The sequence below is a fragment of the Miscanthus floridulus genome, chromosome 8, assembly GCF_019320115.1.
Source record: "Miscanthus floridulus cultivar M001 chromosome 8, ASM1932011v1, whole genome shotgun sequence".
NCBI lineage: Eukaryota > Viridiplantae > Streptophyta > Magnoliopsida > Poales > Poaceae > Miscanthus > Miscanthus floridulus.
The window spans coordinates 182490386-182506328 of record NC_089587.1 but is presented as its reverse complement, the minus strand read 5'-3'; the positions used below and the strand labels follow the sequence as shown (position 1 = coordinate 182506328).

The 15943-nt window shown below is 46.8% G+C and overlaps 4 protein-coding genes across 5 annotated transcripts; 3 read left to right on the top strand and 1 right to left on the bottom strand.

The window, feature by feature from the left end:
* The first annotated feature begins 1646 nt into the window (after positions 1-1646).
* LOC136477682 (serine/arginine-rich splicing factor RSZ23-like) lies at positions 1647-6182 on the top strand. 2 transcript variants are annotated; one of them, XM_066475923.1, is made up of 5 exons: positions 1647-1779; positions 1956-2053; positions 3566-3654; positions 4673-4925; positions 5565-6182. In XM_066475923.1, exons 2-5 carry the CDS (start codon positions 1965-1967, stop codon positions 5851-5853), a joined length of 720 nt encoding a protein of 239 aa, XP_066332020.1. In that variant the 5' UTR covers positions 1647-1779; positions 1956-1964; the 3' UTR covers positions 5854-6182. The 2 variants fall into 2 exon arrangements, with proteins under 2 accessions (XP_066332020.1, XP_066332021.1); XM_066475924.1 differs by having other exon boundaries at positions 1723-1783.
* A 1106-nt stretch (positions 6183-7288) lies between these two features.
* Positions 7289-8431, top strand: LOC136477680 (uncharacterized). Its single transcript, XM_066475921.1, has one exon. The coding sequence runs from the start codon at positions 7305-7307 to the stop codon at positions 8166-8168; it is 864 nt and encodes a 287-aa protein (XP_066332018.1). The 5' UTR covers positions 7289-7304; the 3' UTR covers positions 8169-8431.
* Positions 8432-8481: 50 nt separating this feature from the next.
* Positions 8482-9385, top strand: LOC136477681 (uncharacterized). Its single transcript, XM_066475922.1, has one exon. The coding sequence runs from the start codon at positions 8536-8538 to the stop codon at positions 9289-9291; it is 756 nt and encodes a 251-aa protein (XP_066332019.1). The 5' UTR covers positions 8482-8535; the 3' UTR covers positions 9292-9385.
* Positions 9386-11038: 1653 nt separating this feature from the next.
* Positions 11039-12592, bottom strand: LOC136477678 (zinc finger protein CONSTANS-LIKE 3-like). The gene is made up of 2 exons (XM_066475920.1): positions 11823-12592; positions 11039-11704 (listed from the first exon to the last, which is right to left on the bottom strand). The coding sequence occupies exons 1-2, from the start codon at positions 12501-12503 to the stop codon at positions 11390-11392; spliced, it is 996 nt and encodes a 331-aa protein (XP_066332017.1). The 5' UTR covers positions 12504-12592; the 3' UTR covers positions 11039-11389.
* Positions 12593-15943: the final 3351 nt, after the last annotated feature.

The following is a 15943-nucleotide window of genomic DNA, read 5'->3' as shown; positions in this document are numbered from 1 at the left end:
GAAAATGATCACTTTAGGGGAAGTGAGATCCTTCTTGTTGATCGCCATGTCATTCATAGTCTTCCAGATTGTCCATAACGCGCCTGCACAAATGAAGAGTGTTACCTTGCGTTTGGCGCCTCGACAGTCATCGAAAAACTCTAATAGAAAATCAGCCCAACTAATTGGTGAATTCTGCCATCCCAATAAGACCCTAAGGAAGGTCCAAAGGAATGCAGCAATTGGCGAGGTAGCAACCTATCTATCTGACTACAGTGGCATCAGCTTGGCTTGCCACAAGAGACGTGGGCAGACGGGCACGGCCAACAAACAATCGTTTGGACCCACACAGAAGTATGTGAGCGCATCATGCAACTGTCTCCACCATTATGAAAGGCAAATAAAAGTGCATAGTTGCTTGCAACCATCCAAACAACAACCCAAATTAGAGACTGGTTGCTTCTATTTCTGTCAGGTGCTACAATTGCCTTGTTCGCTTGGCTGATAAACCATGGCTGAAAGTACCGTTGATTGATTTGTTGTGAGAGAAAAATATTGTTCGTTGACTGAAAAAATACGACCGTAGCTTTCTTTGAAGTATAAATTGAGGGGTCCCATATTTCCATTTGCACTTTTGACACCGGTGTAGAGCTGAGATTCTCATGAAAGATCATTAGCTCTTCATGTGCATCGTCGTCTATTCACAAAAACTATGGTGGCTGGCTGTTGAATGGTTGGTGAAATGTGATTTCCCATTTATGTTATTTTTAGTGTATTATGCAGTATGCATATATGAGTATATGATAATTGTTAATATGTATTATACAACTATCTGCTTACTGGTGGTCAGTGGCGGAGCCAGGATGAGCACCTCAGGGGAGACTAATTAATAGAGATTTAGAACAAATGTCGAAGATTAACGATGAAATCATGTTTTTTCTACAGTAATATCAAGGCAAAATCACTCTCACGAGGGGCTGCAGCCCCCCAGCCCCCCTGGATCCGCCAATGCTGGTGGTGACATAGTGCGCTTGCTGTTGCAGGCACATGTGACCCGTTGCGTACCTATGACCTGAGTGGGCATGAGTTTAAGCATAAAATTAAACTCATGACAAGTTATGAGTTTTTTAACGGGCACATTTTATGTTCATGAGTATAGGTTTGAGTTGGCAAAACCCAATGATTTTATGTCCGTTGCCATCTCTAGGTGGATCTGAGCTAAATTGGTAAGGCTCGTCCTTTAATGGATAGGCAAGAGGTCTCGTTGCTCAGAATTTTTTTTCATGTTTCGAGTCCAATCTAAAACATTAATTTTATTTATTTTATATTAAAAGCCCGAGCCAAGGCATGAAACCCGAATCTGCCCTCTAGGTAGGCCTAGACTTAAATTTTAGACCCGAAACTAGTCTGACTTTTGTAGACGGACGTTTGCGCCTTGTTTAATTCCATACTAAATTTCTAAAAAGTGCTCTATTATATTAAATATTTATGGCCGGTGCATAAAGTATTAAATATAGATAAAAAAAAAACAAATTACATAGTTTGGTGAGAAATTACGAGACGAACAGTTTAAGCCTAATTAGTCCATAATTGAACACTAATTACTAGATAAAAACGAAAATGCTACGATAGCCCCAAATTCTAACTTCCTGAAACTAAACACGCGCTTGCTTACTCTCTCCTTAAAAAAAATAACATTATGGGACGTGTGCTTATAGAAAATATTAGCCTAGAGCCGCAGCCCCGGTCGCTCTAGCGACCCCAAATCTCAAATCACCCGGAGGGAACTCGCTCGCGAAGGCAAGTACGCTTTAGATCCCTCACTGCTTCTGGTTCCTAGGCCAGCGCGCCTCGATTTTCTTCTCCGTTTTGGTCTAATTCGTGAGGAATTTGGGTTTCCTCGGTGGTGCTTGGTTCCACTCCGACTTGGAGTGGATTTCAGTGACTTTTTTGTTCAGATTGTTTCGCTCTTGCAGGCTGAGTTCATGGCTCGCGTCTACGTTGGGAACCTGGATCCGCGTGTCACAGCGCGGGAGATCGAGGACGAGTTCCGCACGTTTGGGGTTCTGAAGAGGTGAGATGCGGTGCCTTTGCTCGAAAGTGCTAAGCTTCGTTTTTGTTTCTTTATTGATAGCGGAAGCGCTAAGGTAGTCCTTTTGCCGGTAGGATTTCCCCCGACTTGCCTCTATCCTACTGTTTATAGCATATACGACTTTACGCTGTTGCTTGCTAGTTCATATACATGCATGCTAAACAATTTGTGTTTTGAGTATGATAGTTTCGTATTGCGCATAGTGCGTACCAATGGTAAAACAACAATACAGAAGCCTGTGCTCCACTTAGTGGTCATGTGATATGATATGTATAGAAATCAATAAGTAAACTGTGGCGCAGTGACTCAATGCCGATGCATTTGTGTATGCTTTGTTTGTTTGTTGAGTAGATCAAGTTTTAGTAGAGTTGTGTTTGTTTCTTGACAATCTCAGAGTTTTTTGGTGATGCATATGCTGTTTGAGAAATAGAAGGGAAAGGCAGCAGTACTATGCTCACGTTAAATTACAAGTACCTGAGGCTTAGTTTGGTAGGGCTTGGGCTTCTGCATGATAAGTTGGCAAGTGCGGTTTCAACTTACCAGTACATATGGTGCCAATCTTATCTAGTTAGCCTCACTAATAGACAATCACATCTTGTTAGAACTATCAAGCTCAAGACAACTAAGAGTCTAGCTTTAAAATTTCCACTTTATGTGTTGGCTGCTTCCTTAGTTTCTTGCAGACTAATTTGAGCTTCTTTGTTTTAAAGGCTTGTGAGTTGTTATTATCCTTTGTTTTTTTAGAAGAAAGGTAGGACCTCTTTCTAAAGATTAGAGGGTATCTTTCTGAACACTTGTGATTTAATCCAGACATCTAGTACACTTGCAGTTATGCAATTATTTTTATGCTTCATGTCGATGATGAATTGACGATACCACAGTAAAAATACTGGGTGAACATGATGATGAGTAAGAAACAACCAGTGAGATGTAGAGTAGATTGAGTTGAAGTTACTATGATAGATGGAAAGATGGAATCATGCCAGTGATTCTGAAGCGCATCCAACATAACAATGCTACCTTCTGACCTGGAATTTTTATGTCTATGATCTATAAATAAAGGTTCTTGTCTGGTGATGTCAGAATTGACAAAATTAACTCGGAATCATATTTCCTCAATACTATGGATATCTTAAGACTGGATGAAATGCTTCAACCTTTTTCTTTAGTTGGTTGATGCCAATATATTTACTTCTGTTTGTAGTTGATTTGACAGGTTTAGCTGTTACCCTGTACAAAAGTGCCATCTTTTTTACTTTGGTTTCTCGAAAAAGTATCCTAGCCATCCTTCTATGTAGGTTTGGTTGAATTTGTTTCTGCATTTGCATGCTGAGTTGTTGTTTATCTCCTGTTTGCTGTTGATTTAGATGACACTAAGTTAAACATGTTCATAATAAAATTGCGCTCAATACCGTATTAAAATGTTTTTTTCTGTACAATAGATTATTATAGTTTATATGCATTCACTTGGACTGATTTGCTCTTTCCATGCAGTGTATGGGTTGCTAGGAAACCACCAGGGTTTGCCTTCATTGACTTTGATGACCGCAGGGATGCACAAGATGCCATTCGTGAATTGGATGGTACTTAATAACTATGGATGCCTATTTATTACTTTGTATTGTAGAGAGCTTGCCTTTTCCTGTAAGACTTTGTACAAGTAATTTATGCAGTTTTCTGATAGTAGGCTGTTCCTTTGTAAAGAATGTAGATGTGGCCCTATTAAATTACTATATGTAAAAAACTATCTTTTTTTTCTTTTTAGTTACTTATTTGTAGATTTGAAAAGGCTTATAAACTTCAGATAATAATAGTATAAAAGCTTTTGATTCACAGCAATTATCACCCTGCAGAGGAAGTTGTGCCTCAAATGAAGTGGTAGCTTATGTGATGTTAAGATGTGAAAGATATTTGTGCTGCCTGATTTCTAAGTTCTCATTGTTGGTCACTTCCCAATAAGTTTGCTTGTCTAAACTTTATTATATCCATCAGCAAGTTTTGAGTTCTTTCTCTTACAGCTGGCAAGTAATAGCCATATAGTTTAGTATGCTTGAAGGTATCAAATCAAATGTCTCTGTGCTTTTATTGTGTTCTGTGAGTTGAGTTCGTGAAATGGGGGAAAAGCTGTCTTTGGCAACTATGCAATGTTTGTGCCTGTGGTTGGATACATAACAGTTGCACTTTTACCAGGAATAGAAATTAGTATCTATTATATCAACTGACTTATGAATACACTAAGTCATGTCTATAGTTATAGCAATGCTGGGATGCTGGATATCTTGGCCCTGCTGTACATTGTCAATGCATATGTATACTAATAAACAATATCTTACTGGCAATGGAGCAGGTACTCAAGTCCTTGTCCTGCAATTGCATACAACCGCAATACTTTAATGCAAGGCTTGCTTTGCAAGAAAGCCATTGAGTTTGTTTCAAACTGCTAACATGCTCCGATCTTACATGATAATGAATCTTTCACCCTTTTTTTTATTGTGCATTAGTAATTGAACAAAGTTTTGCAATTTAGCTATTGTGAATACATATAGTTCAGCAATCTGTGAATTTATGCTTATGGTTATCTTGTTGATTTGTGCTCGATAGGTAAGAATGGTTGGAGGGTTGAGCTGTCAACCAAAGCTGGTGGTGGCCGTGGCCGAGACCGTAACGGTTCTGATATGAAGTGCTATGAGTGTGGTGAATCTGGCCACTTTGCACGTGAATGTCGCTTACGGGTTGGTTCGGGAGGCCTGGGTAGTGGAAGGCGTCGCAGCCGAAGTCCTAGATATCGCAGCCGTAGCCGAAGTCGTAGCCGCAGCCACAGCCCAAGATATCGAAGGAGCCCAAGCGTCAGAAGGTAATTTGCTAATGACACCAATCCACCACATATAGTAAAACTTCTGAGAACGAAGCAAAATTTCGAAGATAACACATTCTTTATAACCACAAGGGAGTATCCAGTAATGGTCTCAAATGCACTATTTACAGATAATAATAACAAAGGTTTTCTGGACATCTCCAGCTTTGTGTTTGAGCCTAGTCATTGCCACATTTCCCCTTTTTCAGTTTTGCTCTGTGATTAGAAGTAGCCCCTTTACACTGATATAAATACATGCAGCGAAAATTAAGATGGCATGTTGAAAAAAGAAGAATGATGACAAGAAGTCACACCTAGAGATGTTATTTGTAGTTAATATCTAGTACATGACTAGATGTGTTCCTGATTTGATGGATAGTATTTAATCAAACGTTCAACTATGCATTCTAACTTCTGAGTGTAGTTCTTTATGTTGCATTGGTACAATATGATCCAATGCATTCTTATCCCCCTCTCCCACCTGTTATAGCTTCGTTATCATTGTGAATCCAAACTTAATATTTGAGGGGAACATTTTGAGAGACTACATAAAATAATCATCGTCTTCTTGCCTCGCTAGCAGCCTTTTTCAATGGATTATTTTGTGTTAAACCTGAAAACAAATGTTGGGTTTTTCAGGAGCTACAGCCCACGAGATCGTTCTCCTAGGAGGCGAAGTTATAGCAGGTCGCCACCAGGATCTCGTGCACGGAGTCTCAGCAGGTCACCACCACTGCCGCCGCCTCCTCCCAGAAATAAGAGCAGGTCACCACGGGGAGCTCGAGACATGAGCAGGTCGCCACCACCACCTCCTCCCAGAAATAACAGCAGGTCACCGCCACCGCCTCCTGATGCCAGAAGAAGCTATAGCAGATCCCCAGGACAGCAGCCCCAGCGTGACGAGTCCCCATATGCCAATGACGCCTGAGATTCTTAGCTGCCCCAAGATGCTGGAAAATGCGAGGGGCCCCAGCATGTTTTGCCCGAGCGCATCGATACAACTGTAATTCTATAGGATCCAGTCTGAGATTTTGTTCCAGTGTTTTGGGTTTCCCTTGGACACACCGCTGCTGATACAATTGTGGAGGCAGGACCATAACGTTTCTGTTTTAAGTATTGACTGGATGACTTTGGGCGCTTCTAGTTGTCAAGACAAGATCTGGTTCGTGTTAGACTTGTATTGCTAGGTTGTATTCGAATTTGGACAAAGTGTTTATCGTGCGCAATGCTGAGATACCTCCCTAGCTTTTCATAGGATGTTCCTACTCGCTTTTGGTCGGTGTTTTCATTCAGGGGGTGTGACGTGATATCAATATGAAGCAGCGAGAGGATGGTGGTTGCTGCTTGGGTTGCCGTTGACAGTGGAGCATCACCTCCCCATTAAACTGTCGCCACTCCCATTATTTCATCCCTGATATATATAGGTAGTCACCAATGTTTCATCGTTCCAAACACAGTGGGAGATGCAACTCCCCCAATATCGTGCCCCGACATCAAAAGCCTTGTTTTTCTCTCTTGCCCTTGCTTGGGCATCTGCCTTGACACCATCTGCCGCATCTAGCAGGACACTTCAAAAGGAGAGAAAAATTCCAATTTGACATTAGAAACATTTTTGCTTTTCTATTTGACACTTCCATTACTTTAGAGTGGTAACGCTGTTAATTCCAGTGGTAACAGAAGCAACAAAAACCGGGAAACATAACAGTTTTGAAAATAATAAAAAATGCTACTATATGAAAAAACAAGGGCAAAACGGTCTTTTCGTTTGGGACTTAACACCGTCAAATAGATAGAAAAGAAAGGTGACAAATAGAAAATAATTTAAATTTGGATGCTAAATAGGAAAGATTTTAAACTTGGTTGTCAAATAGAAAAGCAAAACTTTGTGTCAAATAAAAAATTTTCTTGTGAGAGGCGGCCACCGATGAACCCCACCCGCCCACGCTCTCGTGCTTGACGGTGCATTGTCAGATCTGTTGGTATCAAATCGACCCCTCCAAGATCCATCGGTGTTGATTCTAGGGGCTTTTACATATTTACCATTATTACGATCGCCACTTACAGGAATGACGCTTACAAATTTAGCCGTTTTAGTTCGCGCTCCTTTCATTTTTACCACTTTCGCCTATGTGGCACGCCAGCTCGTGCTGACATACTGGCACCGGCACGAGAAATGACCCCGCTGCCCCGGCCATCTTTCAATTAGACGCGCAGGATGGCGGCTAACGAAATGGGGAGGGGCGATAGCTGGGACAAACTCACCGCTAGTCCGCTATAAAACCAGCCTGACTTCCTTCTTCCAAAACAAAAGGGAACTTCGTCGTCTTCCTCCTCGCTTCTGCCATTAGCAACTCGCAAACCCCCCAATCCCTGCTCTCCATGGCACCTACCTCGAGTTCATCCTGGGCGGACCTCCCACCGGGCGTCATATCCTCGATTGCCCGCCTTGTCCCGTGCGAATGGGACCGCGTGCGCATGGCCGCCACCTGCCGCGCATGGCGTGCTAGGGTCGTCGTAGCTCCGCCCCCGCCGCCCGAGCTCCCAATGCTCCTACTCACGTCCAGCGACGTCACACGCCTCGCCTGCATCCTCAGCGACGGCCAAACTCATCACCTGTGCAAGGACCGGGCCGGCATGCGCTACTTCGACTCGTACGATGGCGCCTACCTCTTCCTCGCCATGAAACAGAACCAGCATCATCGACTTCTGAATCTCCAGACGTCGAAGATGCGAGTCCTCCCCGACGTGGTTAGCCCCCACCCTTCGCTCCAGTGCGTCTACATGGTCATCCTCGCCGCCACCCTCTCGGCCCCGCCGGATGACCCAGACTGCGTCATCGCCGGCATCATCACCTATCAGCGGGACCGAGACGGAGGCTGCCCACGCCATCGCCGCTGCGCATTCTGGCGTATGGGTGATCCGGTGGCGTATGATACCGTGCCATGGGACTCCCAAGCTATCGAGGACGTCGTCTACCGCAAGGGGCTGTTCCATTTCCTCACCGACAACGAGCACATCCTCAAGTGCGCACCGACCTTCGTTCTAGATGCGGACGAGGTGCGAGGAGCAGCGGTGGAGTCGACACTGCACCGTTTCGTGCCGAGGCATCGCACTCATGACGCGGTCGTTCGTGCCCGGTACCTGGTGGACTCGCGCGACGAACTGCTGATGGTTGTAAGATACGCCCCAGATTCTGATTCGTCTACCTCGGCGTTCAAGGTGTTCAGCGCGGTTGGACCGTAGCAACCCGAGGACGACGGCAGCGGCAGCGCGGTTGGGTACCCCTACTCCTGGCGGAAGCTTGACACGCTAGGTGGCCGCATGCTGTTCGTGGGGCAAGGCTGCTCCAGATCCTACGAAACGGCGGACTACCCTGGGTTCGAGGATGGCGTCTACTTCTCAGACGATCGAAGCTTCTACAACGACGACATCATCTTCGGCAGCGTCAGTGAGAGGCTGTACTTCTACAACAACAACGGCAAGTGGTCGGAAGGGCCGCCTTCCAATGTCACGCTCTTCTTCCCGGAGAACGGCCCTTCCAGCCACTCTTCTCCGACCTGGATACTCCCCAACCCCCCACCCATGAGCACGATCGGAGATCTTCCAGCACATGTTCTGTACGAGATCATCGGCCGCGTCCCGTGCGAGGTCAACCGCGCCAGGTTGCCCGAGGTCTGCCGTGACTGGCGCGCGCTCGGGAAGCTGGAGCTGCCGCCACGCCTCCCGTGGCTTGTGCGCCCTGTCGCTGGCAGGCCAGAGCTCTCTTGCCTCCTCTGCGGCTTCGGAGCGAGCGGCGCCACGAGGATCCACCACTGGCGCGTACCGATACATCTTCGTCGCCCATGGCGGTGCTCGAGGAAACATTCTGTTCAACCTGCGCACCGGCGAGCCACGCGTCCTCCCGGACTACGCCGTGATGCGACCATCTTCGAGGCTCTACGACAGCACGACCTATCCTGTGGTGATGGTCGCCGCTACACTTTCATCAGAGCCGGAGCAGGACGGTTGTGTGGGCGCCGCCATCGTCTATGGTGCGCCCGGCGTGCCGAATCAACGCCGGCTGTGCTTCTGGAGGGATGGTGATTCTCACGCTGTTGACCCACATGTCCTGTTTGACGGCAAGATGCAGAAGGCCGAAGTGGAGGACATCATCCACTTCGATGGGGCCTTCTACCTTCTCACACCAGCTGAGTATGTGCACGAGATGAAGCCGGTGCTGCTTCCCAACGGAGAACTAAAGATTGAAGCGGGGCACACGTTCTACTTTGCGACCCCAAAGCATTATGATCGCGAGGTCATTGGTCGGTACCTGGTGGAGTCCCGTGGCGAACTGCTCATGATCGTCAAGCTTTCAGATGCTGAATGATGGCCGGGGGCAGCGGGGTCATTTCCCGTGCCGGGGGGCAGCGTGTCAGCATGAGCTGGCGTGCCACATAGGCGAAAGTGGTAAAAATGAAAGGAGCGCGAACTAAAACGGCTAAATTTGTAAGCGTCATTCTAAGAGTGCGATTCCTGTAAGTGGCGATCGTAATAATGGTAAATATGTAAAAAGCCCTTTTCGATTCTACCTTGTCCGAGACCTATTGGTGTGCCCAAATCAAGCTAGAACTCCCGCCATGGTGGAGTTTCGCTGCCCTTCTTTCTTCCAGCATTGAGGAAGAAGTCCAGCACCCCCAGTGTAGATAAATACCCCACCGGGTGCCGGGGAGACGAGATACGGGAGAAGCGAGGAAATATAGAAAAATATAAATAAGTTTTGTTGACCTATATATATATATATAATTTTTATAGATATTATAGAGAGGGGAGATTGGTGATCTACTGATCTGTTAATACGTACGTATAGGCTTTGTTCGCTTCTCTTATAATCTATGTTTTTCAGTTTGTTTTTCAACCGAAATAATATTATTTTAAAACAACAAATCAGGTGAAACAGTATTTTCAGCCGAGGGAACGGGACCATAGTCGTTCACGGGTGGCGCGCCATCGTTGGTGCTGTTCAGCGAGCGGGGGCCTCCCTCTTGCAGGAAAGCTTGCCGCATTTAGGAATTTCGATGTGCGGCGGCGTCGTGCGTTGCGTGCCACTTGTCGGGAAAAAGTCGTGCACAGTAGTGGACTGGGGGTACCGGGTACACTTGAGTCACGTGGTGGTACGTACTAACCCGGTTTCGTCTTCTAGCTGCAACTTCACCTGCAGCTACCAACGGCTGAAAAGGCTTCATTGATGAGACTTTTTTGTGTGTGCCCTTATAGAAGATCGTAATCCTCTGTGTGTCTCTGAAAAAATTCAGCGGTCTTTAGCGTCACTACTCTAACTTTTTCGTGTCATCCATGCCACTTCCGTCAGTTTGGGCTCTAACACCGTTAAACTGCAGGTGTGAAAAGACGAAAATGCCCTTAAGTTCAAATATGTTATTAATTTTTTTGAGCATCTTAACGACTTCAAATGAAAAAACTCAAAACTAGAAAGTTGTAGATCTCGTCGAGATCTATAATTTTTCATATAAATTTTTTTTCATTTAATTTCGCAAAAAAAAAATATGATTTGATATGATTAATATATCTTAGAAAAATCATATTATTTTTTTTGCGAAATTAAATGAAAAAAAATTTATATGAAAATTATAGATCTCGACGAGATCTACAACTTTCTAGTTTTGAGTTTTTTCATTTGAAGTCGTTAAGATGCTCAAAAAAAATTAATAATATATTTGAACTTAAGGGCATTTTCGTCTTTTCACACCTGCAGGTTAACGGCGTTAGAGCCCAAGCTGACGGAAGTGGCATGGATGACACGAAAAAGTTGGAGTAGTGACGCTGAAGACCGCTGAATTTTTTTAGGAGCACATAGGGAATTACGATCTTTTATAAGGGCACACAGGGAAAAGTCTCTTCATTGATTCAACCCAATTCCAAGGCTCAAATCAGAAATTTACCTGGAACCCCGTTTCGGTAACTGCTGAGCAGCTCACAGTTTTCATTTCGATCGCTGAATCGATGCTCTACCAACCAACCACCTTGTTCGCAACAACTGCAGCAGGAAAAGAGCTGGATAGCTGTGCTATCTCATTGATCTTTCTGAGAGCCGAGTGCTGCACTATGGCAGTGATGCATATGAACAGCAAAATTTTCAGGTAGCAGATGCATTCATGGAAAAGAAACAACTCTAGATGGTAATGTACAAGGGTGGATTACAGTGATGGTGAGGACCGAGAAGGATTACAAGAGTTCCATGCGAACGCGATTGAGTTCGTCCATCGAACAACTACACAGTTATTCATGATACACGGAGCTCGCGTCCCATGCATTCGGAGTTTCAGATCCAGAGCTGGCAACCCCTCGATCAAAAGAGAGAGAGAGGAAAAAAAAGGTTCAGAGTCGGCAGAGTTGGCAAAACTAAGGAGTCGTCGTCGCCGCCGGGCAGGCGGGGAGGGGCCGTCTGCCGGGGTCGCCGTCTTCTCTCCTCAACAGAAGGACGGGACGACGCCGTCCGACGCCGCGTGCGCCGACCCCGCGGGCGAGAAGCACGCCCCTTCGTCGTGCTCCAGCGCGTCGTCCTCGGCCTCCGCGGAGCAGCGCTTGGCGAAGCGGCCCTTGATGCGCGGCCGCGTCTCGGCGTACGCCTTGCGGGACGCGTAGCGGATGGTCTTGTCGAACCGACGGTTCTTGCGCTTCTCACGGTACCGCATCAGCCGCGCCTCCCGCTCCTTCCCCCTGCTCACCACCGCCGGCACGCCGGCCTGCGCATCCGGCACCACCGCCACCTCCGAGGACGACAACTGTAATAATAAGGGACATTATCACCACCGTCCACAAAATTAAAAGGGAGCATATTTTCGAGGAATCTGAGAGAAACCATGGGTGTGAGGGTCCAGGATGTATAGAAGTAAGGCTTACACTGTGATTCATGGAGTGTTCGGGGTAGAAAAAGCTGCCGGCAGCGATGTCCAACTCGGGCGGCGCGACCGGCACGCCGATGGCCTTAGCGCCGTCCATGCACCGGGCGAAGTCCAGGTCGACGCCGAGGTAGGCTTCCGATTCCGCGAACAACGTGTCTGCGGCGGTGGCGGCGGCGCTGTCCTCGTGGCTGTTGTCGGGCTCGGCGAGCAGCCACGACGCCGCCTCGGCCTCGTTGCTCCCGTCGTCGTCATCCGCCGCCGCGGCTTCCCCCTGAGCCTTGGCCCCCGCTGCGGCCGCGGCGGCGAAGGCCGGGGACGGGAAGGGCTGCGGCGCGTCGGCGAGCGCGCCGAAGAAGGGCGCGACGGGGAGGCGCTCGTGGCGGCGCGCGAGCGGGTTGGCCGAGTGGATGTCAGCGTCGCAGGCGGAGCAGAGCGCGGCAGCGTCGGCGCGGCAGGTGACGGCCGCGGGGGCGTGCTCGCAGACCTCGCACAGCCAGACGCGCGCGTGGCGCGACCCGGCGCCGTGCGCCCGGGCGTCGCAGCCGGGGCACAGGAACGCGCCGTCCTCGCGGCAGTGCAGCCGCGCCGGCTCCGCGGCGCACGCGTCGCAGGGGCGCGCGCCCATCACGCTCCAGTACCCCACCGCCGGCTTCTGCTCTAGCTCCACCGCGGTGTCCATGCTGCTGCCTGCTGGATGCTGGTGTCACGGACGGGCTCTCGGGGGGTTTGCGTTGGAAATGGCTGCCCTCGGGGTGTTTGTTGGTGTGTGCCCGCCGCAGCGGGCGTTTTGAGGGGTCGGCTAGCACGTGGAGGGGCTGGCGGCCACGAGACGGGCGGCCAGTGGACCGGCGTCCCGTCGCTGTCTCGGGGTTGCCCGTTCTCCAAAGTACACTATACAAAAATAAGATTTTTCAGCACATCAAACTTGTGATATATGCATGAAGTACTAAATATAGATAAAATTAAAAATTAATTGCACAGTTTGCTTTAATTTTGGGAGACAAATCTTTGAGCCTAATTAGTCAATGTTTGGACAATAATTCATAAATACAAACAAAATGCTATAGTAAAAAATCGTGCACTATATAAAATTTATGGGTGTAAACTTTACCGAACTAAACTTTGCCCTAGATGTCAACTAGAGTTGCTAATCGTCACTGGAAAAGGACTTTTAAACTCGATGCCAATGTAAGATGCCCACTAGCAAGGCCCCGTTTAGATATTACGAAATGGCTTTCTGGAAAAAATCTACCTGAAATATTTTCTAGGCCTGGATTTTGCTAACCGGACAAGCCCTCAAGATTTTCTCTTAAAGGCGTGTTTAGATGCAAAATTTTTTGAGTTTTGGCTACTGTAGCACTTTTCGTTTGTATTTGGCAATTAGTGTCTAATTATGGACTAATTAGATTCGAAAGTTTCGTCTCGCGATTTTTCGCCCAACTATGCAATTAGTTTTTTTTTCGTCTATATTTAGTACTCCATGCATGTGCTGCAAGATTCGATGTGACGGATACTGCACAAAATTTTTTGAGAACTAAACCGGCCCTAAGTCTGTTGTTTTTGCGTTGGTTAAACAGTACCACCTTTCCTCGTCAACGTAAAAGCATAATCAAACGCGAAAAGTCTTGGCGTTCTGAGTTTCTCTTGCACTATAATATTAGTTAATAAATTAACATTAATTTAGGTCACCCAATAAATTTTATTGGACGCTTCCTAACTATCAGATACCTGAATTATTTAGTCCGTTCAGGCGATTGCTTGTGCACTGGCCACGGCTGCTTAGCGCATTAGACTCCCTATGCGGCTGAGGTCTTTCAACGGCTGTAAAGCGTCGCCGTAGAGAGAACTCGTTTTCAGGCACCTGTAAATTAGCATCTCCCATTTTGTTGATCTAACTTTTGCACGTAAAATATGTACGTAGTATATACTTTGATTAATTGTTTGTCGAAAGTTATAAAGTTTGAAGTTTTTAAAATAAAAATGTGTGTTAACAATGATGACTGTAGCATACTCGATTCTTTTGATGAAATCTAAGGTTCATCTAGGGCGCTTGAGTGTTTCGTGAATGCCTAGTGCTCAAATTTCCTCAGTACATGCCATGCATTTGGTCAAACCAAAAACCTCAGTTTAGTCCTTTGGTCTATTGAACGATTCTACATAATTCTCAAGAGTGATAGATTTGGTCGCATTCTAGTCCGTTCTTAGTTTTCGAACGATCTTACATAGGTAAACATCATAGATGTTGGGCTCGTTATTATCCGTTTTGTTAAAGCAGAAGCAGGGGATCAATGTGGAGAGCTCCGACTAGGGTTGAATAGCGCATGAGGGGTCATTAGAGGTGAGCCATTGGCGGTGCAAATCTGATCAACGGAGGAAGGTCGAAGACGACAAAGTCAAGCATGTTGTTAGGTCGTGTGGCATAGTGGACAACAACGTGCCATCAACGTAGGTGTAGCATTAGCAAGTTGGTGGGCCGGCTATAGGCTAGGACAATAGGACTGGAGAAAGAGACTTGTGGCCATTTACTCATTTATTATCATGTAAACACTATGTCATCACTCGTCTTTCATGTGAGAGCTCTATCACTAGTTTAGTTGCGTGATGAACCGAGAGTTACGTATGTGTTCATGTGAGAACTATGCCTATTTGCTAAAAATGCTTTGTCTAACAAATACACCAATATCTATTTGGTGATAACACTGAGAACCTTTTAGCTCAATTAACTCCATTTAAATGCTTCCTAAATAATTTAAACACTACAAGGGCGATCGAAAGTTTAATCTTTAAGTCCTTAGAATGCAAGAAACATTAAAAAAAATGGATTGAGAATCTTTTGGCTTCGATGTGTGCATTTATCTTTTCAAGTTTGTAGTGTACTCAGTACACATTAGAGCATTTGCTCTTGCTCTTTTAAGGCCCCCTTTAGAATGCGAGATTTCTTTTTTCATTCTTACGTTTTTCTCGTGAAAAATAAACCTATTGCTGTGGAATTTCTATACAATTTCTGTGAAACTAATGAATTCAAAGGGAGCCTGAAGAAGGGTTGAAAACCCATGGGACAATATGGTTTCCGTATGAACAGCGACACACACATGTAAAATAGGAGTAGATTATTTAATCCAAAAAAAATAGGAGTAGATTATCCCAGTGGGCAGTGGCACAGCACGGTAAACTTCAATAACAGCAGTGCGATAGTACAATACAGTATACAAGCAAGTTTTGCTCCTTTGGATGGTGACAAGTTCTGTGCCTACACGCTGCAAGTGCACGCAGATACCCTTCACACTTGCACGCCCTTTTACTCTCTGATTAAAAAAGCCTTTTCGCATTATTACACGGGAAAAGGCGCGGTTGGTATCGCTCGTCGTTACTCGTTACAGTACGCCGCTGTGCCTGTGCGACACGAGACGGAGGTCGGAGGGGGCGCCGGATGCGATGCGACCGCGACGGTGACAGCGTCCGGGCCCCGGCGGCCCAAAGCGTCTCCTTTCACCCAATCACCCGGGTGCGGTCGCCCCGCGCCAGCTGGCTCGTCCCGGTTGGCCCCCCGGACGATCGCGCTTATCCCCTGCGGATACGGGGGTGACAGGTCAGCCGGTGGCCCTCCCCAGTCCCCGCCGGGCGAATCACAGGCGAGATCTGGATCCTTCGGCTAGGGCCTGGGCCCCTGGGGTGCTGTGCCTGTGCGCTCGCGACGCTGCCCGGCCCGCCTGGGCCAAGTTGGCGTAGCGACTGCCGACTAGTGACCCCATCACCTGTTGCTCTGTCTGTCCGGCTCCATCTCTTTACTCCCTCCGTCAAAAAAAAAAAAAACATTTCTCACGGAGGGAGTACACCGATAAAATAAAGTAGCTTTAGAATGGTCGCATGAACCGCAAGTGCGTGCGTCTGTGTGCCACTAGTACAAATGCAAACATTTCTCGCGTCGCGTCGCATATAGGTTGGCACGAGACGCAAGTGTGCCATTAATAGCAAGTATGCAAGCATGCTTTTGTGCTCTAGTAGTAGTGCATGAGCCCAATCTTGGCAAGTATAGAAAACTAAGCTACTGCAAATTCCGGTATCATGTCAACAAAAGGGACAGTTAGGCGTACCACTAAGCTGATAACGACCGTTGAG

What these genes read in the sequence shown, in the direction of transcription:
- LOC136477681 (XM_066475922.1), top strand. Translation starts at nt 8,536, where the DNA reads ATGTTCTGTACGAGATCATCGGCCGCGTCCCGTGCGAGGTCAACCGCG.
- LOC136477678 (XM_066475920.1), bottom strand. Translation starts at nt 12,503, where the DNA reads ATGGACACCGCGGTGGAGCTAGAGCAGAAGCCGGCGGTGGGGTACTGG. An exon ending in AACACTCCATGAATCACAGT is followed by an intron (nt 11,705 to 11,822) that starts GTAAGCCTTACT and finishes TTATTATTACAG; the next exon opens with TTGTCGTCCTCGGAGGTGGC.
- LOC136477682 (XM_066475923.1), top strand. Translation starts at nt 1,965, where the DNA reads ATGGCTCGCGTCTACGTTGGGAACCTGGATCCGCGTGTCACAGCGCGG. An exon ending in ACGTTTGGGGTTCTGAAGAG is followed by an intron (nt 2,054 to 3,565) that starts GTGAGATGCGGT and finishes CTTTCCATGCAG; the next exon opens with TGTATGGGTTGCTAGGAAAC. An exon ending in TGCCATTCGTGAATTGGATG is followed by an intron (nt 3,655 to 4,672) that starts GTACTTAATAAC and finishes TGTGCTCGATAG; the next exon opens with GTAAGAATGGTTGGAGGGTT.
- LOC136477680 (XM_066475921.1), top strand. Translation starts at nt 7,305, where the DNA reads ATGGCACCTACCTCGAGTTCATCCTGGGCGGACCTCCCACCGGGCGTC.